General features: G+C 35.6%; 1 protein-coding gene across 1 annotated transcript in view; it reads left to right on the top strand.

The window, feature by feature from the left end:
• Positions 1-26,968, top strand: part of SNAP91 (synaptosome associated protein 91) — a 162,774-nt gene that overhangs the window by 44,124 nt on the left and 91,682 nt on the right. Inside the window, exons 3-6 of the mRNA XM_069065077.1 lie at positions 6,545-6,687; positions 7,753-7,828; positions 8,182-8,284; positions 25,439-25,532. Of these exons, the coding sequence (XP_068921178.1) occupies positions 6,545-6,687; positions 7,753-7,828; positions 8,182-8,284; positions 25,439-25,532 (416 nt within the window). The remainder of the gene's footprint in view (positions 1-6,544; positions 6,688-7,752; positions 7,829-8,181; positions 8,285-25,438; positions 25,533-26,968) is intronic.

The raw sequence follows: 26,968 nt of genomic DNA, 5'->3' as shown, positions 1-26,968 counted from the left end.
TTTAATTTATGGATTAGCATATTTTATTATATTAAACTCTACACAGTGTCTTTAGTCATTTGATTCTTTGGGTTAACAATTGTTAATTACTGGTGTAGATCTAGAATCATATAACACTACCTCACTATACTTTAAATTGATGTGAATCTGAATACAGTGTCCTACAGAATAGTTCAAATATTGAGGCTACTGATAACTCCAGTGTATTTTGCTTTTATCAGACAATGTCTGGAGTACTATGTTCAATTCTAAGGGCTAGATTTTAGGAAAGACAGTGATGAATTGGAGCAAATCCAGAGTAGGGTGACCAAGATGGTTAGAAGACTACAAAGCAGCTAATAATGATTATCCTGGGGGAGAGAAAACGTGGAGGCATGCATGATAGCTTCTTCAGATATTTGAAGGGCAGTGAAAAGGGAGTTAGCCTTGTTCTGCTTATTCCCAGGGGGCAGAACTATGAAAAATGGGTGGAAGTTTGGGAAGATTTCAGCTTGATATAAGAAGAAAACATTTGGTAGTTGGAACTGAACTATCCCAAAGTGGAATGAGCAAACTTGGAATTTAAGGGATTCCCTGTCTCTGGAGATGTCTAATCAGAGGCTAGATGACTAGCTGGCTATGTTGTAGGTTTGAGATTGCCATTCAGTTGAGTTAGATGACATAAAAGGAAAGAGATCTGGTTTCTAGGCATAGGGCTGCTACTAATTAATTGTGACACCTTGGGCAAGTCACTTATCCTCTCTTATTTATCCTCTCTCTAGGTTTGAGGCTTGGTGGGATTTTGTTTGTTTGGGCAAAATGAGGATGCTAAGTAAATGATCTATATATTTTCCTTCCATTCCTTATTTTCTAAGAAGTGCTCAGTTAAGAAGGTGACTGTGAATAGCAGCAAACCATAAATAAAAATAAAGTAATATTTTATGGCATTCAGCTGTCTGTTATAGTAAAGGAATATAGTATTCAACTGCTTATGGAGTAGAAGAACTACAAATTTTAAAAATTAAGGTAATATGCTTTACTTTGATGAAGGTCTAGCAATTGAGTGAGAATTTTGGTCCTGATGTTTTAGAAATGTTGGATGGCACTAATGTCTTTGATTAAGGACTCATCTCTAAAATATACAGAGAATTGAGTCAAATCTATAAGAATACAAGTCATTCCCCAATTGATAATGGTCAAAGGATATGAATGGGCAGTTTACAGAGGAAGAAAGTAAAGATATTTATAAGCATATTAAAAAATGCTCTAAATCACTATTGATTAGAGAAATGCAAATCAAAACAACTCTGAGGTACCATATCTCACCAGTCAGATTGGCTATGATGACAAAACAGGAAAATGACAAATGCTAGAGAAGATGTGGACAAATTGGAACACTAATGCATTGCTGGTGGAGTTGTGAACTGATCTAACCATTCTGGAGAGCAATCTGGAACTATGCCCAAAGGACTATAAACAATTTCATACCCTTTGACCCAGCAATACCACTTCTAGGGTGGTATCCCAAAGAGATCATAGAAGTGGAAGGAAGACCCATATGTACAAAAATATTTATAGCAGCAATTTTTGTGGTGGCAAAGAATTGAAAATTAAGAGGATGCCCATCAATTGGGGAATGGCTAAACAAGTTATGGTATATGAATGTAATGGAATACTATTGTGCTATAAGAAATGAGGAGCGGATGGACTTCATATTTACCTGGAGAGGCTTATATGAACTGATGCTGAGTGAGAAGAGTAGAGCCAGGAGAAATTTGTACACAATTACAGACACAACGTATGTGTGACAAACAAGTTTGATAGACTCTTCTCAGTAATGTGTGGTTATAAGACAACTCCAAAAGACTCATGATGGAGATAGCTACATTCAGAGAAAGAACTAGAAAGAACAGAGTTTGAATGCAGATTGAAACAAACCACCTGCTCTCTTTCTTTTTCTTGTTTGGTTTTGTTTCCTCTTTCCCATTGTTCATTCCATCCAATACAATCCTTCTTTATAACCTGACTAATGTCTGAAAGTATTTGCAGATCTATACTTGATTGCATACTGCCATGCCGGGAGGGGGGGGAGGGGGGAAGGAAAGGGGAGGGAAGGAGAGAAAATTTGAAACTCAAGGGATCAGGGTGGCTAAGTGGCACAGTGAATAGAGCACCAGCTCTGCAGTCAAGAGGACCTGAGTTCAGATCCAGCCTCAGACATTTACTACAAAAACTAGCTGTGTGACCTTGGGCAAGTCACAACCCCTATTGCCCTCCAAAAAGCAAAAAAAAAAGGCAAGAAACTCAAGGGATTGTGGAACTGAATCTTGTAAACTGAAAGTAATCAAACAAATTAATAAAGACAAAAAAAGAAAAGAAATGCTGGATAACATTGTGGAACGTGCTTTACTTAAGCCAAAGAGTATCAACTCAGAGCTGTATAGAATAACAGAAATGGCAGAAACTAGCTGTTGTAGATGAAGGCTCTTTTGAACATGGTTATCTTCTAGACTGAGTACTCTTTAAAACACAGGGAAGTTTTGACCACCAAGATATTCTAAAATGTGTTGGTGGTAGGAATGAGAAAATCTGTCATAGTTTCTGCCTCTTGGACCCTCCTAAATCAATAAAATTGCATATGGGTTACTCTTCCAAAGTAATATCAACCACCCCAGCAGGTTTCATCTGGTCCATCAGGATAGTTTGCATTGCTTCTCAAACTATGGGTCGTGATCCCATATAGGGTTGTGAAAAGTTTGACAACAGTAAAAGGTTTCTGAACATGCAACAACCAAAAATTGATTAAAAATCAAATACGTAATGAATCTGAGATGTTTCTGGCAGCACTTACCCATGCTGCATTGTGCAGCTTCACTGCAGTGTTAGTTCTGAACATAAAGCATGTGTACTTTGCACTGTGCATATCCTCACTCCACACAATGCCAGCGAATGCTGCCAGAACACAAAAAGGGGTCTCAAGTGGAAAAATTTTAAGAAGCCCTGGTTTAAGGGACTGTTCAGGGATTAATTTTCTAGAAATTGGGTGCCTCTTGGGGATTTCTCAAATCTTTTTTTCTGCATAATAGAGTTAGTAATAGTAGGTCAGGTTGGTATTAGTACTGAAGATGGGTAAGTTCAGTGAAGTCTCTCCATAATGTATGTAACTAGTCTTATTCCACATATTCATATCAGGTATATATTGAAAGTTCATATGCTAAAAGCTACTGCCTAAATTGACCAGGCCAACTACTAAGCTCTTCAAAGCTTATATACAAAATATACACATTTATATACAAAAGCTTTTATACAAAATATATTAGTAATATATTATAGTAGATAACACACATGCAGTGACAAAATCCTAAAGAAGTTTAATGTTTGATACTTTTCACTAAAATAAAGGTATGCAGGGCTTTATAAGGATTAACAAGGTCATATTACAATAATTTAAACCCTTCATATTCTTCTGTCAGATCTTGGATCCAAGCAGCTGTACCTAGGTATATATGAGGTCTTGAGGGAGTTTGTGTTCTACCTGGCCTTCCTATCACTCTTGCTTACTTTAACAGGGGATGTTGTCAAGGATATTGGTAGCATGCATTTCAGTAGCTGATACTGCTATTCCATTTAAGAGCACAATGAAGTTTATTTTCAACTTTTTGTGAAGAATATATGTTTTCTTTAATAAGTACATGCATAGGGGGTGGAGCCAAGATGGCAGCATAGAAGCGGGAAAACTCCATGCACTCCCCCCATAACCACCTCAAATACCTATAAAATATGACTCTAAACAAATTTTAGAGCTATTGAACCCACAAAGTTACAGAGAGAAACAAACCTCCTGCTGAAGGCAGCCTACAAGGCAGACAGGAAGGGTTCATAGCAGTGTGCTGGGAGCAGAGCCCAGCCCCATGTGAGCCTGTGGTTTTAGCCCCAGGGTGGCCGCAACAAGCTGCTGCTGGAGGGACTTAGGGAGAATCGATCACCAGCAGCTGTGGCAGTTTCCAGTATTATCAACCCATAAATGCCAAAGGCAAAGTAAAAGGTCAGTGTGGACTTTGGGAACAGGGGGTCTAGGAGTGTGGTCTGGCCTCTGTGCCTGGAGGGAGAAGTGGCTGAGGTGCAGCAGCCGCAGTGGCATGGGTGCTTGAGAGCTCCTGGCCTACAGATCGTAGGGGGACCAAACAACCATTCTGAGGGGTAATCGTTCTTGCTTTAACCTGCTTGGATCTGGATCACTGTCTTGGGTGGAGGTCTTGTGACCAGGTGCCAGAGCCTGTGGAGGCTTCAGAGAAGGCAACCAACTAATAGCTACGGCAGCTGCAAAAACCCCAGCAATTTGGGACAAAGCTCTCCTCTCTGGAAGCAGAGTTCTACTGTGGCAAAAAGCTCAAAAGTCAAGTAATTAAGTGGCAACATGAGCAAGCAAATGAAACACAGCAATCCAACTTTAGATTCCTATTTTGGGGACAAAAAGCATCAAAGCACGGAACAGGAGGAAGACAACAAAGTGAGAACTTCTGTGCCAAAAGTTTCCAAGAAAAATATGAATTGGTTACAGGCCATAGAGGAGCTTAAGAAGGATTTTGAAAACCAAAAAAGAGAAGTGGAGGAAAAATTGGGAAGAGAAATGAGAATGATGCAAGAAAATCATGAAAAAAGAGTCAACAACCTGACTGAAAAAAATAACACCTTAAAAAAATAGACTAACTCAAATGGCAAAAGAGGCTCACAAAGCCAATGAGGAGAAAAATGCCTTAAAAAGCTGAATTTGACATATGGAAAAAGAATCTCAAAAGCTCACTGAAGAGAATCATTCCTTCAGAATTAGATTGGAGCAAATGGAAACTAGTGACTTTATAAGAAATCAAGATACTATTAAACAGATCCAAACAAATGAAAAAATAAAAAGCAATGTGAAATATCTCATTGGAAAAACCACTGACCAGGAAAATAGATCCAGGAGAGATAATTTAAAAATTATTGGATTACCTGAAAGCCATGATCAAAAAAAAAGAACCTAGAAATCATCCTTCAAGAAATTATCAAGGAAAATTGCCCTGATGTTTTAGAACTAGAGGGCAAAATAGAGGTTGAAAGAATCCACCAATCACCTCTTGAAAAAGATCCCAAAAAGAAAACTCCTAGGAATATTATAGCCAGGTTCCGGAGTTCCCAGATCAAGGAGAAAATATTACAAGCAGCCAGGAAGAAATTCAATATTGTGGAACCACAATCGGGATAACACAGGATCTGGCAGCTTCTACATTGAGGGATCAAAGGGCTTGGAATATGATATTCCAGAGGTCAGAGGAGCTGGGATTAAAACCAAGAATCACCTACCCAGCAAAACTGAGTATCATGTTTCAAAGGAAAATATGGTCATTCAATGAAATAGAGGACTTTCAAACATTCTTCATGAATAAACCAGAGTTGAATAGAAAATTTGACATTCAGATACAAGAAGCAAGAGAAACATGAGAAGGTAAACAGGGAAAAGAAATCATAAGGAACATATCAAAATTGAACTATTTACATTCCTACATGGAAAAAATGATAATTGTAACATGAAACTTTTTTCAGTATGAGGATAGGTGAAGGGAATATAAATATGCATATATATATATACATATATGTCTATATAGGAGGGTATATGGGCATATGAATACATATGTGAGTATGTGTATATATGTGTACAGGTATACATAGAGGGCACAGGATCAATTGAATAGGAAGGGATGATACTTAAAAGGTGAAATTGAGAGGTGAGAGAGAAATATAATGAGAGGAGATGGGGAGAGACAGAATGGGGTAAATTATCTCATATAGAAAAGGCAAGGGAAAACTATTGCAATGGAGGGGAAGAACAGGAAGGCAAAAGAGAATGGGTCAACCTTACTCTCATTAAATTTGGCTTAGGGGGGGAATGACACACACACTAAATAGGGTATCTCACCCTACAGGAGAGTAAGGGGGAAGGGGATGAGAGGGGGGATGATAGAGGGGAGGGCAGCTTGGGGGGGAGGGTAGTTATAAACACACACTTTTGAAAAGGGACAGGGTCAAAGTAGAGAACAGAACAAGTGGGTGGCAGGATAGGATGGAGGGAAATATAGTTAAAAAAAAAAAAACCCAACACAGTAAGTACGTGTGTATATTGCCATCACAGAAGTTAGGAAGAGAATTCTAATATGTTAATGGAATCATCTGAATATTGAAAATTAACATAAATCCCAAGTCTCTTGGCGTATTAATTATCTACATCATAGAACAAAGATGTTGATAAGAAAAAATACAAGGAAATACTGAATTAACAGCAAGAGTAAAACACATTTAATAAATTACATACATTATGTTTAGAAGATATGCTGTATGGGTATATGCATGTATATTTGCTATATAAAGTTCTGTGAAAACCTTATTTATAAAAAAGCTTCATGAGCCTACTTTATTATTTTAAAGGAATTATGAAACCTGTTTTCTAGGAGGCATGCTTTTAATTTATAAAAGTTAAAATAGATACCTGTAAAGATACAATTAACACAGCATCTCTTGATTTTTATAGATTTGATTCAGGCTACCAATGAGACAAATGTTAATATCCCTCAGATGGCTGACACACTCTTTGAAAGAGCAACAAATAGTAGCTGGGTGGTTGTATTCAAAGCCTTAGTGACAACACACCATCTAATGGTCCACGGTAATGAGGTAAGCTGTAGTTTTCTCAGTTTAGTGTTTTATTTTGTTTTATTTTTTAATAGGAGGGAAGGTTAACAGGAATATTGCAACTAAGTTTGTTTAATAATTAGTAGATGCTAAAAAACCATTTCTCATCCCCTTCTCTCGTTTTCTTTATGTATTCATTTTTATATGTTCTTGGAGGGATTGCTTTAAAAATAAAGATAGTGAAAAGCATGCTAGGTGACCACTGATAGGATAAGGGTGGTTGTACCTTCTCCAGAAGAGGTTTCCCTTAGTATTACACCTATGTCGTTATTTGTATAATATTTAAGTCCTTTTGTGGGGGAAAAATTAGGTGGTGACTCAAGGTTGTTAGGATTTGGATATTAGAAAATAAAGAGAAAAACTGTGCAACAGGTTGAATGTATCTTGGATCTTGTAATTTGGATCTTCATATAGCCATTTTTCCAAAGAAAATTTTTAAGCTAAATATTTGCCTTTGTTTTAAATGTATTTAAATATCATTAGGAACACTATTTCAAATGTTAGGTAATAAATTCAAATTTGGTTCAGTTGTAATTGAATTCAGTTCAAAAAATCAAGTTTCTATTGTGTATAAAGGACCATGCTAAGTTCATTTGGTAGGACAGGATGTGAATGAGCTGTTGCTTTGTGTATACATAAATGAATATAAGTTTCTTGCCCTCAAAGATTTAACATTTAATGGCAAGTTAGGTATATTTATAAATAGCTATTAAAATAATTGAGATAAGTGCTATGAGAGGTTAAAACAAAGTACTTTGAAGAGCCCTGGCAAAATAAAAATTATTTTTGGCCAGATAGATCAGGAAAGATTTCTGGGAAAGGCATCTTTTGGGCTAGTCCTTGAAGGGGACGGGTAAGATTTTGACAAGAGATAATGATGGGATTTGGGAGTGATGGGCGGGAATAGGAAGAACATTCCAAATATAAGGAACACTGTCTTTCCATGTGTGTAACAGTGCTTATAAAGAGTAAGCTTAGAGGAATGACAGCTCAGTTTCACTCAATCTTCAGATAAACAAAGCATTTAATTATGATTTTGTTTTTCAGAGATTTATTCAGTATTTGGCCTCTAGAAATACATTGTTCAATCTCAGTAATTTTTTGGACAAGAGTGGATCTCATGGTAAGAATATTTTTTGTAAAAACTTGAGATTTATAAGTAAAGAGTTATGATCAAATTTTGAACTGCATTTTTATAGCTCTTGGCACTGATCTTGATGAAAAATTGACTTTTTTTTTACTCCTAAGATGATATCCTTTTGCATCATTAAGTAGAATAACGGTTTGGATCTCTAGAAAGATCATTTCCTCTCTGGTGAAAAAATACTTTTTAAAAAATCCATTATTATATTTGCATTCTTCACAAGATTTCACATGAAGCTATTTGACTATAGTTGGATAATTTAGTTTTTATCTTAGTAAACAAAATTACAGGTAAAGGTTTCCTATAAAATAAATTTTTGTTCTTTTTTTCAGGTTATGATATGTCTACCTTTATAAGACGTTATAGTAGATACTTGAATGAAAAGGCTTTCTCCTACAGACAAATGGCCTTTGACTTTGCCAGAGTGAAGAAGGGGTATGACTTGCTTTTCATATTTCTATTTTAGCATAGTGAGGAGATGAAGCATTCTTGGTTTCTACTCACCCATCAGTTAAGGAATTTATTATAGAGTTGGTAGGAAGCTGTAAAAGAAACAGCAGCTAAACTTGAACATTTGAATTCCTCTAGGGGGGAGGGGAAGTTCTCTCTATAAGTGGTACTATGAGGGTTAATATTGGGTTAATTATTATTTTTAACACATCTTTGTATTTTTATGCCCCACAGTCAGGTTTGCTATTAGAAGTTATATCAGGAAGTAACAATTTAGGTAATTATATTTAAATGTTTCCTTTACACCCACCAATCTAAATTGATGCTTAATACAATAATACTTTTACAATCTTTTATTGAGAAGAAATAAAACATATATTTTAAGTGGGGGTGACTTTTAAATTATAGATATTAAGCAGGATATTATTTTCCAAGATCCTGAGGACTTTGAGCTGGTTTTATTTTCCTAGACTGGCCAACACTGCTCCCCTCCCATGGGGTTAGATGAGAAGCCCTCCAGTATTCTTCCTGGTTCTGATCTTGTGAATCCATTCTATAGTGGACTGTTTCTTCCCTCAAAGTCCTACCTTGCATAATAAGCCCAAGGCTTCTCTGGAACTCTCTGGTCCTCAAGTGCAGCCCTTTGACTGAATCCAAACTTCAGAGAACCTAGAGGGCCATATGTGACCTCGAGGCCGCAGGTTCCCCACCCTGCCCAGGACATTGCTGAGAGCAAGCAAGCAGGGAGTGCCTCTCTGGGCAGGTTATTTTGTATCAAGTTGTGGAAGCTGTGGGGTGTGGGGACAAGAGCAGCATATTTATAGCCTGAAAGACCTGGGTTTAAATTCCGGCTCTGGCATTTATTAGCTGTGTGAGTTTGTATGTTTAGTCACAAATCAGCTTTGACTACCACCTTAGCCTGAGGTGATCAGCCCTTGCTATGTCCACCCAGAAGGACACATGCCAGTGAAGGTTTGCACATCCCAACTGAGGAGGGATGAGATAATGCTATGTGCGTTTTTCTTCAGCACCTCATTTTATTTTCCCTTATCCCCATACTTGGGCAGCAGGGTCCCCCGCTTATGGTCATAGATCTATCTATTCAACATATTAATTCGCTGGCCTCCTTATCATTGCAATAAGCGACCTCTTCCACTCTCATCCACCAGGCATTGCCTAATGCTGTTATCATCTTCTGTTAAGGAAAGAGTAGGTGCCACTGTCACCATTGCCAGCACCAATGTCCTGTTCTCAGCCACAAACTTAGGCCTCCCCTAAGATTGGCATGGGAGTAAAGTATTGAGAGAAGCGGCTCCAGCCTGCCTAGGCCTAGAGATCTTCTATAACACATGGTCCTCCTAGATACCGTTACCATTGTTCCTTCTTGCCCTGGTACCAGTTCCTCTCAGAATTTGTGACAGAAGAGTAACTGACCTCACAGTCCTTTCTCCTGTTTGTCTTCATTTCTCTGAACTGCTTTCACCTTCCCCTATGATTTATAAAGTCCCACTGTCTGATTCTCCTCAATCACTGTGACTGTCACAATTTACCAACCCAAAAACTTGTTTGTCCCATACTCCACTGTAGATATCATCACTATTCAGCTTAGACCTACCCCACCCACCTCTTTCCTCTATTGCATTTTCCTTCTACTTTTCCCTCTAAAATATCTGTTCTATCAGTACCAAATGTCCTTTCATCTCTCATTCTTTTCCTTTCTCATTCTTTTCATCTTATTATGTTCATGGAAATTCAGCTTTCTCAGTGCTTATTTTGTTATGCCCTACCCACACTTAGCTGGGAGGAGAACTGTTTCTTGCTCTCTGCTACCACTTCTAGAACCTTCCTATGCTTCCATCATATAATAATTTCTCTTAATTTTGAAGTTTATTCCATCTATCTATGATACACTATCCAGATCCTTATTATGCTCATGACTATGGATCATCTTTTTCCCTTTGACTACTTGGCCCATATTCTTCCTCTCTATCCTAGCTCTTGCCTTTACCCTTGGGAATGATAGTATTTATGTTAAAGTCCCTTCAAACACCCAAACCTTCCAGGCTATTAACCTTTATAACTTCAAAAGCCTATGCCACAATTCTACCTAACTTCTCATAGGGGATGGTCATACTTTAGACTTCATAAATATTCAAAACTATTTGAACTCCATGATTTTGAATTCTTAAATTACCTTCTCTAAGCATAATTTCTATCTTTCCATCTCTTCTCCAGTATTTATTTTTTAGAAATAATTTTTGTTGACTTTTTTATACCAATATACTTACTCCCAATGTCTCCCTGCTTCATTTCTCCCAGAGAGTAAAGAAAAAAAAGGAAAACAATCAGTAAAACTGATCAATACTTTGAAAAGATATGAAAATATATACAGTGTAACATATCTGTAGACCTCTTACCTCTGTGTAGAAGTAGTATCAGGATCTCTACTTATTTTTTAAATCTTCATTTTTCCATAAGAGGCCAGAAATATGCATGGTGGGATACCTTATTAGAGATTGGACAAGCCCATGCTTGTTCTTTGTAATTTTGTAACATTCACTTTTAATTTTGTGGGATTTTGTGGTTTATTCCATTTAAATTGTTATAGCCATTGTAGATACTGTTTTCTTACTTCTGCTTCTTTCATATAATGTAAATCTTTCCAGGTTTCTCTATATTCATCATTTCTTACAGCACAGAAATATTCCATTATATTCATGTACAGTAATTTGTTTAACCATTCCCCAATCTATGAGCATGTTTGTTTCCAATTCTTTGCTACCACTAAAAGTGTTACAAATATTATGGTACATACAGGGACTTTTCTTCTTGGCAGCTAGGTGGTAAAGAGCACTGAACCTAGAGTCAGGAAGATCTGTGTTCAAATCTAGCCTCAGACACTTATTAGCTGTGTAACCCTAGCAAATTTTAACCTCTCTCTGCCTCTTTTTTCTCATCTGTAAAATGGGGATAATAATAGCACTTATCTCCCAGGGTTGTTGTAAGGATCATATGAAATAATATTTGTAAAGCACCTTACAGACCTTAAAGTGATTTATAAATGCTTGCTTTTATTATCAATGACCTCTTTGAATTATAAGTGGAAGCTCTGAATCAAAGGCTTTGGACATTTTAATCACTTTATTTGCATAATTTCAAATTGCTTTCCAGAATACTAATACTAATGCATAGCTCTACCAAGAAAGCACTTGAAGGCAAGGTGAAGAAGATATGCATTCCAGATATGAGGGACAGCTAGTGCAAAGCCACAAAAGTAAGAGATAGTGTGTCATGTATAAGAAACAGAAAGAAGGCCAAGCCTTGCCAGTTCTTCTTCCATCTCATCTCTCATCTCCATCTCCTCTCTACTCACATAGCCTCATCCTTTATTGTTCAGGTTATTAGCATCTACCACCTGTACCATTGCAAAAGATTCCTAATTCTTCTCTCTCCATTCCATCTTGTACACAGCTACAAAAATGACATAAAAGATCTGAGATGTTCTGTGTCATTCTCTATTCAAAAAATCCTAAATGGTTATTTATTTCTTTTAGAATAAATTTTTTTAAAAAGCTAAGCCTGGCTGGTTGGTGTTTCTATTCTCCTGGTAAAATGAAAGCTCCTTGATGACAGGAAATATTTCATTTTTTAATCTTTGAATACTTAGGCCTCAACATGATATCTTATATACATCATGATCATTGAACTGAATATAGAGAAAGGATAGCCAAGGACAGTGCCTTGGTAACACCTATTCTTGGGAAGCATGGATGTAGCAGCAAGCACCCTAGCATCCCCAGGATGGCTGCTAACACAGGTTCCTAGATCTGCTTTTCCAAAGGAAAGCAACTCAAAATGGGTTAACAATCTTGCTTTAATTAATCAAACATATATCATTTACCTAGTTCAGGGGAAAAAGTCAGCACCCTGAACTTCAGAGCGTGGGGCGGGGGGAAGGGAGGAGGAGGCTCAACAGCTGCCCAGAGTCTCATCTGGTCAAATCACACAACTCTTCTCAAAGTGAGCCCCCCGGCTTTGAAAACCCAGATGTTGGTGCTTCCCTCTCTGGTAACCGACTAGGTATGGATGTAATGGTCAGACATCTGGAAGCCTGTCTGCTGATCTGTTTCTCTGTCTGTTTGTAACTTCTGCTTGTAACTTGTTTGCATTCTTTGAAGTTCAGGGTGCTGACCTTTTTCCCCTGGACTAGGTAAATGACATATGTTTGATTAAAGCAAGATTGTTAACCCATTCTGAGTTGCTTTCCTTTAGAAAAGCAGATCTAAGAACCTGTGCTGGCAGCCATCCTGGGGTGCTTGCTGCTACAATAGATTGTATGATGATATGGCAAAGGAAACTGAGAAGTGATGAGACAAGATTAGAGAAAGAAGAATGTAGTATCATGGGAACCAAAAATGGAAAGAATATGTAGAAAGAATAGGTAGTTAATGGTGTCAAAAGCTGCAGAACTGTTAAAAATGAGGACTGAGAAAAGGCCATTAGACTTAGTGGTTAGGAAAGATTTAGTAGTTAGAACTATACTAGAAGCCAGATTACAAGTGGTTGAGAAGAAGGGGATGGTGGGAAATATTTATGTGTGAGGTTCATATGCAATTATATTTGTATCTATGTATCTCTCTATCTGTCTATCTCTCTATCTATCTGAAGTGCTTGTCACAGTGCCTGGCATATAGTTGGTGCTATATAAATGCTTATTTACTTCCCTTTCCTTCCCCACCCCATACCACAACTATGTCTGACACAAGCATATAGATGTTTATTAAATACTTGGCACCAGCTTACTCATTAATTGAAAATACAAATTCCTGCCCTCAAGAAATTTTTACTCTAATAGGGGAAACAACATATGTATATAAGTATGTGTGTACATTTGTGTGTATATATATGTATGTATACATGTGTGTACAGACAAAACATATACAGAGCAGATACAAGATGACCTTGTCACCATCTTAGGGGCAGGGAAGAAAAGGGCAGTAAAGGTTTCATGAAAAGTGTTGCTTGGAACAAGTCTTGAAGGTAATATGTTGAACAGCATACTAGACCTGGAGTCAGGAAGTCCCAAGTTCAGTCCAACTACAGACACTTAATAGCTGTATGATCCTAGGCAAGAAACTTAACCTCTGTTTGCCTCAGTTTCCTTAGTTGTAAAATGGGGATAATAATAGCACTTCTCTCCCAGGGTTCTTGTGAAGCTCGTATGAGATTATAACTATATGTGTATCTGTGTGTGTATATCATTAGCTCTTTATCTCTTTGAAGTGCTTAGCACAGTGCTTAGCATATAGTAAGTGCTATATAAATGCTTATTTGCTTTTCTTTCCTTCCCCTCCTGCCCCGCCAGAGCTGTGTCTGATGCCAGCACATAGGTGCTTAATAAATACGTGTTGTCTTATTGCCAACGGGGGGACTTTGAGATAGGGACAGGGAAGAATTAGGAATTATTACAGTGGTGTAAATATAGTTGGTGCTTTCAGTAGAAAGCACACTGATGTTCTCAATGGAAATAAGGATGGGTTTTGATTGAAATATGAAGAAGTCTGTTTTGGACCTCTTCAATTTGAGATGCCTATGGGCTATTCAGGTTGAGATGTTGGTAATGGGGGATTGGAGTAAGAGAAATTAGGACCATTTATTTAAGTTAGTTTTAAAATGTATTGTTGCTTCTTTATTTTAAACTCCTTTCTCACAACCTTTCCTTGTAACAAAAATAACTGGGATATACCCCTAACTTCAATTAATGTAACTAAAAGATGCTCTAGCTCTGATACTTTTATCAGATGGGAAAGCTTTTTTTGGGGGGGGGGCATTTGGGGTTAAGTAACTTGCCCAGGGTTACACTAGTTTTTTTGTGTGGGTGTTGTCTGAGGCCGGAACCAAACTCCGGTCCTCCTGACTCGGGGGCCAGCGCTTTACTCATTGCGCCACCTAGCCACCCCAGATGGGAATGCTTTTGTGAGATGTATAATCATTCCATCCATCAAGGGTATAAGATAGGTCCGAACAAGTTTTCAATCCATTGGATGAAATCAGAATACTTTACAGAGAAAATATTTTGTGATTGTTTAGAAAAGAGGAGTTTAACTGCAGGCGTTAGTTAAGCTTTGGGAACACCTTAATGAATCAAACTCCTTGTGAGTGACCCAAAAGCAAGAGTCACCTCTGCCTCTCCTTTACCCATAGCATAGGAACAACTTAACTGGACTATCATAGTAACAATGCATCTAACTGGAAACTGAGGGGGAACAAATCAGACATCACCTAAAGGCAGTTTTAGGAGTGTGATTTCTTTGTAGGTGTAAAGAAGAGTAACTATGAATCCTACAAAAAGAGGAGCTGACAGTTCCTCCTAAAGGGAACTTCATGAGAATTACACAAAAGGAGAAAAAGTTTTCGGTAACCAAAAGCTGTGAATTACCTCTTTACCTCATATGTAGGCTTGATATGTAGTTCATATATGAACCCTCTCTTTGCTGAACTCAGTATGTACTTGTGGAAAAATGTGGGAAAACTTTGGGAAATTCATTTGGTATTACTTGTTCTTTTTATACCACCATAGAAATAACCATTTCTACAAGCTTAAGCCTGGTAATTAGTGAGGAGCAAATCTGATAGGGGTTTGTGAGCAACAGTATTAGGAAACTATCCTTTAGCCCTCAGGATTAAAGCCCTCAAGATCCTTAAGCCCCTAGAACTATGAAGGGAAGAGTAATCAGTTGCCCATGTGGGACTCAGCCTGCAAATTTGAGTCAGACCTGGGAGAGTGATCCCAAATTTGAGGAGGGGAACAACATAAGCAAGGAGATCATTGGCATCTGATACATTATCCTTCCTCAAAGACAGTGTGTATCACATTCCATCTGTAATCCTCACTCTCAACTGAGAGTAAAATATGTGTGTTTTATTAGTTCTCTAGGGCCATAATACTTCATTCAATTCAGTAGGAAGAGAACCAAGAGAAACAAATATTATGGAAGCCAAGTGAAGAGCGTTTAAGAAAATGGAGTAGTCAGTAGTTTTCAGAAGCTGCAGAAATGTCAGGTTTAATGAGGATTAAGAAAAGACCATTGCATTTAGCAGTTAAGACAACATTAGTAAATTTACAGAGAACAGATTCAGTAGAGTGTTAGATTTGGAAGTAAGATTGCAATAGATTTCAGAGTAAATGGGAAGTGAGAGTGTAGTTTGTGAGTGTACTCAGCTATTTAAAAGAGTTGGACTATGAAAAAGAAAAGTAATATGAGAGAGTGGCTCAAGGGAATGGTGGGATCAAGTGAAAATGGTTTGGATTTTTTTTTAAAGGATCAGGGAAAATGACACATACATAGATGATGGGGAAGGTAGTGGATAAGGAGAGATTGAAAGAAAAAGAGATGATCTAGGAACAGGGGTCAAGCTCAAAAAGGAAAAAGATGGGATAAGAGTATGAGTAAAAGTTACCTTGTCAAGGAAAAAAATCTGTTTACCTTTTCATCAGAGATTGGAGCAAATATAAAAAGAATCAGAATTGGTCAAGAGGGATTTTTAGGTGCTAGAGTAGAGGAGAAGAGGGAGCTTATGCTGAATCACCAGTTTTCTAAATAAAGTAGAATGGAAGATGCTCTCCTGAGGAAGCTTGAGGAGGATGTTATGGTATAAGAGGTTCGAGGAGCTTAGAAAAAAATGCTAAGAATAGCTGCAGAAGATTCTGACAACCAATCAGGGAAAGAATTAAGGTATTTCTGTCAATCACGTATGAATGGAGGAATAATGGTAGAGAAATCTTGGAACTACATACTGAACTCCCTGAAAAAGGAAAAAAATTACTTGAAAGTTAGTAGTCAACTTTGACAGAATTTTGGACTAGGTTAGAGCATTATATGCAGTATTCCAACCTATGGTCTCCCAAATCTGAAAAGATGTTGGAGGAGTTATTTTATGTTAGGTGTGCTGAGCCTAGAGTTAAAAGAGACCACACATCAGATATTTTACTATTAGTGATCCATTTAACCCGAGTCTGGTTCACCCTTAGTAAAATGGAAAAAATAACGTCTTTGTTGCCCCTAAAGCAACACTGGGTTGTTTTCAGCATCACATAAATGAGATAATTATGCATACATTTATGCATATATACATACATGAGGGTGTATGTTCATATATACACACATGCACAAACATATTATGCTTTGTAAACATTTAAGTTATATACAAAATTTTTATTATTTATTATAGTTCAATGGCCAATTCCATCTTTTTGGTGAGAACTAGGTTCAGAATAGTTTCCCATTATTGCTTGTTATGTGCATGTTATTTCCTTAAATGGAATGTACGGTTCTTGAGGGTAACTACTCTTTCACTTTTGTCTTTGTATTTCCAGTGCCTAGCATGTAATCTTAGAAAGTCACAGAATTTGAGAGTTGGAAGGAACCTCAGCAGCAATTTAGTCCTGCCTATACACAAAAGGAATCCCCACTCTAACAACCTGACAAGTACTGTTATGACCTCTAATTGAAATCTCCAAAGAAGGGGAACCTACTGCTTTTTGAGGAATGCTGTTCTACTTTTGGAAAGTTCTAATTATAGGAAATTTTTTTCCTGATATCAAGCCTAAATTTACCTCTTTGTCACTTATACCCATTACTTCAGGGTTTGCTCTCTCAGGCTAATTACTATGGTTTCAAACATGGTGTCCAGAACTGAAAACATATTCCAAATGAGGTCAGGGTACATGGAATTTCATTTCCCTTTTCATGAAAACTATGCCTTTTTTAATATAAACCAAGAAGGCAATAGCTTTTTTGTCTGCCATGTCACACTGCTGAGTTGAGGTTACAGTATACTAAAATCCTAAGATCTTTATAAGAACAATTGTCGTCTAAGCATACCTCAGCCCCATCTAGTACTTATAAAGCTGATTATTTGTACATATTTTAAGATTTTATCCCTCTCCCTGTTGAATTTCATCTTACTAGATTTACTCCAGTTTTCAAGATTATCAAGATTTTTGGGGATACTGACTAGCATCCTGGGTGTTAGTTATCCCTCCTTCCATTCCTATCCACACATGGCTTTATAAGTCAGTCATTTCCAAACTTTTTGGTCTCAGGACCCCTTTACACTCTTAAAATTTACTGAATATCTCAAAGAGCTCTAGTTTATGTGAGTTATATCTATCAGTATTTACCATAGAAATTAAAATATTTTAGTTTTATTATGAATATAATTTTGTCCTCATGGACTCAACTCCAAGGGGATGCCTGGACCATATTTTGACAACTGCCAATCTAAGACATTAATAAAAATGTTAAACCCAGGACAGATCCCCGGGGTGATCCACTGCAGAATTGCTATTACATTTACAAGGAACCATTAGCAGCTGATCCTTGAATCAAGTCATTGAAATGAGTTCTGAATTCATCTAATCATATTATCATCTAGTTGCTATTTAAGTATATGATTGTTGATTAATTCTTCTACCTTTTAAAGGATGAACTTGTCATTAAGGTCCTTCATAACCTAGTCTCCTCCCACTCTTCCAGTCATCTCAAACCTTGCTCCCCAACACTCTTCAATCCAATGAGACTGGCCTCTTTATTGTTCCATGAAAAAGACACTCTGCTTCTCTGTTCTGGGCATGATCTCTGTGTCCCCCAAAAGTATGCTTAAATTTGTATTCAGAGTTTATCATTTCTCTATCTGCAGATGGATAGCACTTTTCATCATGAGTTCTTTGGAATTATCTTGGATGATTGTATTGATCAGAGTAGCTCAGCTTTTCACAGTCGGTTGTCATTACAAATTGCTGTTACTATGCATGATGTTCTGGTTCTACTCATTTTACTTTGTATCAGTTCATGTAAATCTTCCCAGGTTTTCTGAAATCATCCTTTCATCGTTTCTTATAGCACAATAATATTCTATCATAATCATATACCACAAATTTTTAGCCATTCCAATTGATGGGCACCTCCATAATTTCCAATTCTTTGCCACCTCAAAAAGAGTTGCTATTAATATTTTTGTACGTACAGATCCTTTTCCTTTTTCTTTTATCTCTTTTGGATACGGACCTAGTAGTGGTATTTCTGAGTCAAAGGGTAGTGGGCATATTTCCAGTTCACAACTCCATCAACAATACATTAGTGCCACAATTTTTACACATCCCCTCAAGCATTTGTCATTTTCCTTTTCTGTCATGTTAGCCAATCTGATAGCTGGGAGGTGGTACCTCAGAGTTGTTTTAATTTATAATTTTCTAATCAATAGTTATTTAGAGCATTTTTTTTTCATGTGACTCTTGATATCTTTGATTTCTTCTGCTGAAAACTGCCTGTTCATATCCTTTGTCCATTTGTCAACTGGGGAATGGCCTATTTTTACAAATTTAATTCATTTCCCTATATACTTGAGAAATTAGGCCTTTATCAGAGAAATTTATGGTAGATTTTTTTCCCCTCAGTTTCCTGTTTTCCTTCTAATTTTGGCTTGCATTTGGTTTTGTTTGTGCAAAATGTTTTTTTATTTCATGTTAAAAAATTTTCTATTTTACTTCCTGTGATCTTCTCTGTCTTTTGTTCAGTCATAAATTTTTCCCTTGTCTATATATCTTACAGGTAAACTATTCCATGCTCCCCTAATTTCCTTATGGTATCACTCTTTATGTCCAAATCATATACTCATTTTGACCTTATCTTGGTATATAGTATGAGATAGTTTATCCATAGTTTCTATCAAACTGCTTTCCAGTTTTCCTAACAATTTTTGCCAAATAGTGAGTTCTTGTCCCCAAAATTTAGATCTTTGGGTTTGTCAAACATTAGATTATTATGATCATTTACTACTGTGTATTATGTACTTAATCCATTCCATTGATCTACCACTCTATTTCTTAGCCAATACTAGAGTGTTTTCATGATTACTGCTTTGTCATATAGTTTGAAATCTGGTATTGCTAGGCCACCTTTCTTCAAAATTTTTTCATTGATTTCCTTGATATTCTTGACTTTTTGTTCTTTTAGATGAATTTTGTTTTATTTTTCCTAGCTCTAAAAAAATGATTCTTTGGTAGTTTGATTGGCATAGCACTTAATAAGTAAATTAGCTTAGGTAGAGTTGTCTTTTTTTTATTCTAATATATTGGCTCAGCCTAACTATAAGTAATTAATATGTCTCCAGGGTTTTCAATCTGTACTTGTGTGAAAAGTGTTTTGTGATTGTGTTCATATAATTCCTGGGTTTGTCTTAGCAGGTAGATTCCCAAGTATTTTATATTGTCCTCAGTTATTTTAAATGGAATTTTTCTTTCTGTCTCTTCCTACTGGGTTTTGTTGGTAAAATATAGAAATGCTGATGACTTATGTGCTCTTACTTTATATTCTGCAATTTTGCTAAAGTTATGAATTGTTTCAACTGGCTTTTTTAGCTGATTCTTTAGGATTCTCTAAGTATACCATCATATCATCTGCAAAGAGTGATAATTTTGTTTCCTCATTGTCTGTTCTTACTCCTTCAGTTTCTTTTTTTTTTTGTCTTATGCTGTAGCTAGAATTTATAGTACAATATTGAATGATAGTGGTGATAATGGACATCATTGTTTTACCCTGGATCTTCTTGAAAAGGCTTATCCCTATTACAAATAATGCTTGTGCTTAGGTTTAGATACATTTTATTTTTCATTTTAAGAATATCTCCATTGAATGCTATGTTTTCTGGTGTTTTTAATAGGAAGGGGTACCGTATCATTTTAAAAACTTTTTCTTCATACGTTAAAATAATCATAGGATTTTTTTGTTTTTTTGTTATTGATATGGTCAATTATGCTGATAATTTTTGTAATATCAAACAAGCCCTGCATCTCTGGAATAAATCCCACCTGGTCATAGTATATATATATATATGATCTTTGTAATTTATTGCATATAATATCCTAGCATTTTATTTAATTTTTTATCCATATTCATTAGGGGAATTGGTCTATAGTTTTCTTCCTCTTATTTTCTCTCTCTCTGAGTTAGGTTTTAAAGCTGCATTCATTTCATAGAAGGAATTTACTAGGATTCCTCCTTTACCTATTTTTTTCTTCATTGTTTATATAGTATTAAAATTAATTGTTCTTTAAGTATTTGATATAATTCACCTGCAATTCATCTAGTCTTTGGGATTTTTTTCTTAGGGGTGACTTCTTCAATTTCTTTATCCAAGATAGAGTTATTTAAGTATTTAATTTTCTCTTCTTTTAATATGGGCAAATTATTTTTTTGTAAATATTCATCTAATTTACTCAGATTGTCAATTTTATTGGCATATAATTGGGCAAAATAGCTCCTAATAATCACTTTAATTTCATATTCATTGGTGGTACATTCACCCTTTCCATTTCTGATACTAGAAATTTGCTTTTCTTCCTCTTTTTTAAAAAACAAATCAATCAGTGGTTTATTTATTTTAATTTTTTTTCATAAAGCCAATTCCTAGTCTTATTTATTAGTAATTTTTTTTTACTTTCAATTTTATTAGTCTTTCCTTTGATTTTCAGAATTTCCATTTTGGTGTTTAATTGGAGATATTTAATTTGTTTCTTTTCTAGTTTGGTTGGTTTTTTTAATCATGTGCCCAATTCATTGATCTGCTCTCTCTTTTTTGTTGACATAAGTGTTTACAGACATAATTTTCTCCCTAAGTTCTGCTTTGACTGAATCCCCCAAATTTTGGTATGTAGTCTTATTGTTGTCATTCTCTTTGATGAAATTATTGATTGTTTCTGTGATTTGTTCTTTGATTCTTATGATTTCATCATAATTATTTGATTTGGTTATTGTGATTCTTTGATTTAATTATGATTATGATTATAGAAGTTATTTTATTATTTGATTTGATTCTATAATTTTATGATTTGTAATTATGATTCTATGATTCTGTTCTATGATTTAGCCTTTAGGATTAGATTATTTTGTTTCCAATTAATTTTAATCTATGCTTCCAAGGTCCTTTATTGAATATAATTTTTGTTGCATTATGGTCTGGAAGAGGTGCATTTAATATTTCTATTTCTGAATTAATTTTTCTGTTAACTGGGATGATGAAATGTCATATATTTTAATGAGTGACATGTACTAAAAGCAAATTCTGACCCTAAAGACTGATGGATTCCTAGAGTTGGAGAACTAGAAAATTAAAAGTTTTACCTTGTAGATTTTTAACATAATAGAGCCATGGAAAAGTTTTAGTATTTTTAATAATTATTAGTAAAGTATAAATTGAAGGTGCAGATAATTTAAAGACTAGAGAAAATATGTGTATAAAAATAGATATGTTAATAATATTCTCTTTGGAAAGAAGTTGGTGATTTTCTACTAGAACATTCTCTTTATGGCCCAGTAAACTAATGATTACTATGATTTATCTAATTTTTAAACTTTGTAGCCTATAGCATCTTTGTGCATATAAATAAGCTAATGTTCAATAATTCATGTGACAGCTCTCTTTCATCAGCTTGTTACCATATGGTGTCAGTATACAATTTTCAGTAAAACCTCTCATTCAGACCACCACTTATTTATATATGCAATTCGGCATATCTTAAATACACACTATGTGCAAAGTACTCAATTCATCATTTATTGAGTGCCTACTATGTGTCAGGCTCAGTGGTAGGCCCTCAGGATACAGAAAACAGAATTAGCCCTTCCTTTTAAGGAGCTTGCTTCCTCTTGAAGGGAAACAATATACATAGATAACAATAAACAAAATATAGAGAGTAAATATAAAGTAATTTTAGAGTCAAGAGACTGCTCACTACTGTATGGTTAGGAAAGGCATCTTGTAGGTTGTAGCCCTTGAATTGTAATGTGAATTAACTAATGGTTCTGTGATACAAAAGTGAGCAGGGACTTAAAAATAGAAGATACAGTGTTATCTATGGAGAACAATAGACAGGCCCTCTTGGCTAAAATGATGAGTCTGTGAGGTGAAGTAATGTGCTATCATCCTGGAAAAACATAGGTCAGAGCCAGATTGTACATTTAAAGAAATGCCAAATAGAGGCATTTGCATTTTATCCTAGAGATAATAAGAGTTAATATGAAGCTTTCCCCCCACTTAATAGTATTTTATTTTTCCAATTACATGTAAAAATGGTTTTCAACATTTACTTTTGTGAGATTTTGAGTTCCAAATGGTTTTCTCCCTGTCTCCCCCCCCTCCCGAAGATGCCAAGCAATCTAATACAGGCTATAAATGTACAATCATATTAAACCTATTTCCACAATAGTCATGTTGTGAAAGAAGAATCAGAACAAAAGGGGAAACAATGAGAAAGAAAATAAAAAACAACAAAAGAAAGAGAAAATAGTAAGCTCTGATCTGCATTCAGACTCCATAGTTCTTTCTTTGGATGTGGATAGAATTTTACATTATGAGTCTTTTGGAATTGTCTTAGACCATTGTATTGGTGAGAAGAACTAAGTCTATCAGATTTAGTCATCACATTGTTGCTGTTACTGTGTACAGTATTCTCCTAGTTCTGCTCATTAGTATGAAACTTCTTGACCAGGGAAGTGACAAGGTCAGATATGTGCTTTGGGATTATAAATTTGGCCGGTGTGAGGAGAATGCAAGGTAGAGTAGAGGAACTAAAAAGGAAGGAGGCCAATTGAAAGGATATTAAAATAGCTCAAGAAAGAGGGATTGAGGACCTGAACTAGGCTGGTCATGCTGTGGTGAAGAGAAAGGAGAAGAAGATAAGCTGTGTTGTAGAGGTAGAATCAATAAGCCCTGGCATTGGATATGAAGAGAGAATAAAAGTTGAGCATGACTTTGAGATTATAAAATTGTGTTGTTGTCAACAGAAATAGTGAATTTTAGAGGTGGAATAGATTTTAATGGGGGAATATAATGAGTTCTGTTTTGGATATAATGAGTTTGAGGTGCCTGTGGGAAGTTCAAAAGGACGTGTCAGAGAGTTGCAGATGTAGGATTAAATCTCATAAGGGAGGTTTCATAGACCTCTTAACAACTGAAAAGATGTGGAAATAGATATAGACACAGAGAGAGAGAGAGACAGAGAGAAAGAGATAGGAGTCATGTGTTTGAGTAATATGTTTCAAAATATACTTTGATATTCTGATATTTTACAATGTAATTTATACCTATTGAGCAGTGTATTTTTCATTAACTTAATGCATGTGGCATCTTAATAATAAATTAATCAAACATCATCTATTTCATGCAACATATTCTTAGTAGGTACTGGAAATGCCATGGTGAAAATCTGTATAGGTGCCAGGAATGCACTAATAAAAAATAATGTAAGTCCTTAAGTTTATGGCATATTAGACCTCAGTCTTGCAGAGATATAGTCCAAAAATTCCAAGAAATAGAGAAGTCAAAGTAACATACTTTGCTTGTTATACTATACTTGGTGCCTCAAATCAGCACCAAACTACAATATAATAACAATTATTGAATAATCTAGAAATATCTGGTTTGATTAAGTTAAGGAGCCAGAAGATGTTTAAAAGGACAATTCCAACCTCCTTGAAGCAAACTCCCCAGTATAAGTTAATGAACAGCTAATAACATTTTATTATGTCTGAGGGAAACAATACAACTCAATGAATTCTAAGATTTTTCTTACCATACATAATACAAACTGCCATGGAAAGAATTTCAGGGTTTTATTTCTGGCTCATTTCTTCATTGCAGCTCCAGTTAGAGTAAGTCAGTTTTCTAACTTATAACACATAATAATAGCATCTTATTTCTATTTGTATGCTTCCTTATACCAGAGATACCTTACGCCTTTACTTCCTTTCCCCAAAGCTTTGAGGTAATCAGGGGACAAAAGAGCAAGATATGATGTGAAGCTGACTTTGCCACCCCTATGTGTAGGTCTATGTGGGGAGGAGAAAACATTTCTTTGGAATACTGGTAAACTGTAGAACCTTGGGCCATATTATTGGCAACTAGCTTTGAGATATCCCAGGTAAATTTTTGAGATATAATGTTTGATTCCTGCTTTATACTTTTCAAAGTCCTTTCAGATATTTTCTCAAATATCTTTATCTCTTTTTAACCAAAATTCCAGCACAAATGTTCTATCCCTTCCTTAGCTCCATAATAGATGTTCAAAACAAGGGGAGGGTATGAAGAAGAGAGCTCAGCAGCTAAAGGAGGCAAGCTTGCTTAGCTTACATGGTTTAAGGTTTGTGGTTGCTATCACCAAAAAACTGTTGAGAGCTTTCAAGCTCTAATCCCTGTGCACTCCATAGGATGATAGATTCCTTTTAGAGGACACAGTTTCTCAGTTCAGGGAACATTCCCACTTTTTAATTAAAGAGGAAAAGGACAGAGGTCCCAACATTAACATGGTATGGAACTCTTGTAATTGTATTCAAGTAATATAACTTGTTTTCTAGACAGAATCCCAAACTAATAAGTTAACTTTCTCAAATTTAAATGTTTCAGAAATTCTTTTTTGATCATCTCCTGAACCCTAGCCCTCATAAAAGTAAAACGAAATAAAATCCACCAAAGATAAAGTTAAATATCATCTTTTTAGCTGTCTTCATGTTCAGTGGAGATGCTAATGGAGATCCTATTACCTTATTTCTGTAGTAGTAGGTACTGATTAGAGCAGCTAGGTGGCACAGTAGATAGAGTGTGGACCTGAAAGGCTCATCTTCTTGAGTTCAAATGTGTCTCAGATACTAACTTACTAGCTGTATGACCCCTAGGCAAGACACTTAGCCCACTTTGCCTCCCTTTCCTTACCTATAAAGTGAGCTGGAGACATAAATAGCAAACCACTTCATTATCTTTGCCAAGATAACCCTAAATGAGGTCACAAAAAATTATACATGACTGAAAACTGATTGAACAATAACAAAAGATACTGATTAAGGTCAACATTAGTTCAGTTCTTATATTGTACACAGATCCAATTTATGTCTCATGGAAAGAGTATTGAACTGCAAGTTAAGATAATCAGGGTTCTCTAATACTACTTGCCTGCTCCACATCTTGCATGTAGGCAAGGGTAAATAAGGTAATAGTGAAAAGTATTTGGATATTATGTATGTAGTCTTGAGTTAATTACATCCTTGTAAAATCTAACATAATGTCTTCATTTTTGTCTTATAGAGCTGATGGTGTAATGAGAACAATGGTTCCTGAAAAGCTACTAAAGAGTATGCCAATATTGCAGGGACAGATTGATGCATTGCTTGAATTTGATGTATGTATCCATAAACTTGGATTTTTTTTCACTTTAATTTCTCAAAAAGAAGCATCATGCAGTAGTAGATAGAGGGGTGTCTTGGGCTACTCTCTAAGACCACAGGAGGCAGAGCTGTTGCTGATCCTCATTATTAAGGGGACTGACCTACACTGATTAAATCATATGTCTAGAACAAAAACAAAAACAATCTTAACAAAAGCCTACTTTTAAAAAATCATTTGTTCTTTTATTTTTAAGTTGAATAGGCAATAGAATTAATTCATTTATATTACAGTAGTGAACAAGCTTTTAAATATTTTACTGCTTCCAAAATTTTTGAGAAATGCTTTTCCTTGGATTCTAAAAACATGGTATAATAAAATTAAATGTGATTCTCCTCCCCCCACCCCTGCCATAGAATGTTAGAGAAGTCCTAATTTCCCCCTAGTTGTGTTCTAGGAAAACATTACAATATTTTAAGCAGTTTGAATAATACTAAAAAAATTTATTTTATATTTAGCATATGGATATTTTCAGACAGCAGCAGTTATTCTTGCCAGGCTTTTAGTATAGTTGCTATTAACAAATAGAAGTTCACCAAGGGAAAAGTAATAAAGGTTTTTAAATTGGAGGATAGGAAAATATATAAAAGGAAAAAAATGAGTAAAAGCCAAATTGATCTGGAAGGTGTGTAGACCAAATGGGGAAAAAGGCATTCTTTACAAATTGATGTTAAGATCTGGTTGAAGAATAAATTTGTTACCATAGTGGTCTTTCTTGACATATACAAAAGAAAAAATACAGAAATATGGAACTGGGACTGTACTGCTCCTGTTAATGCTATACACAGTCCCTGTTTTTCTCCAAAATGCATCCTGAAGCTATGGTATAAAATATTATTTTAAAGCAGATGACGTTTTCCTATAAGAACAATATTCAGTTTGGCTTTTGCATTTTTGGCCTAAGATTTGGCATTAAATAATCATAAATAAGATGTATAGTGTGTCTTAAAAGTAAAGAGAAACAAAAATCCACCTGGCAATAGTTAAAAATGATTTTAAAAATTTTCTGAATCCTACAGAGGAAACCTAAATATTCTTAATGCACTGTACATACAAAGAATCTTGACATATTATAAAGAGTATGTACTTTAATAGCTCATGGATATGTTATTTTGTCAATGTGGTCACTACCTATGTTGATGGAGATTGTAAGGCATCTAGAACTTGATAAATGGTCTTCAATTTTCTGTGGCTAAAAAATATATGGTTCTGAAGCCAACTTGTTGATGGCCTTTTCTGAATTTAGTTAGGCTTATCCTTGAACAGTAGACATTCAGTCCATCACTAGACACATAGTCAGAGACTTTTCAGGTTGGCATAGGACATACCAGAACTTATATTTTGATGATATAGTCTTCAAGAACGTAATGAGCATCTTATTAGGACTTTATG

The sequence above is a fragment of the Petaurus breviceps genome, unplaced genomic scaffold, assembly GCF_028583685.1.
Source record: "Petaurus breviceps papuanus isolate PSGF00001 unplaced genomic scaffold, PetGlider_PUasm1.0 90667, whole genome shotgun sequence".
Taxonomy (NCBI): domain Eukaryota; kingdom Metazoa; phylum Chordata; class Mammalia; order Diprotodontia; family Petauridae; genus Petaurus; species Petaurus breviceps.
Note: the sequence above shows the minus strand (reverse complement) of the source record. Positions and strands in the feature narration are given on the sequence as shown.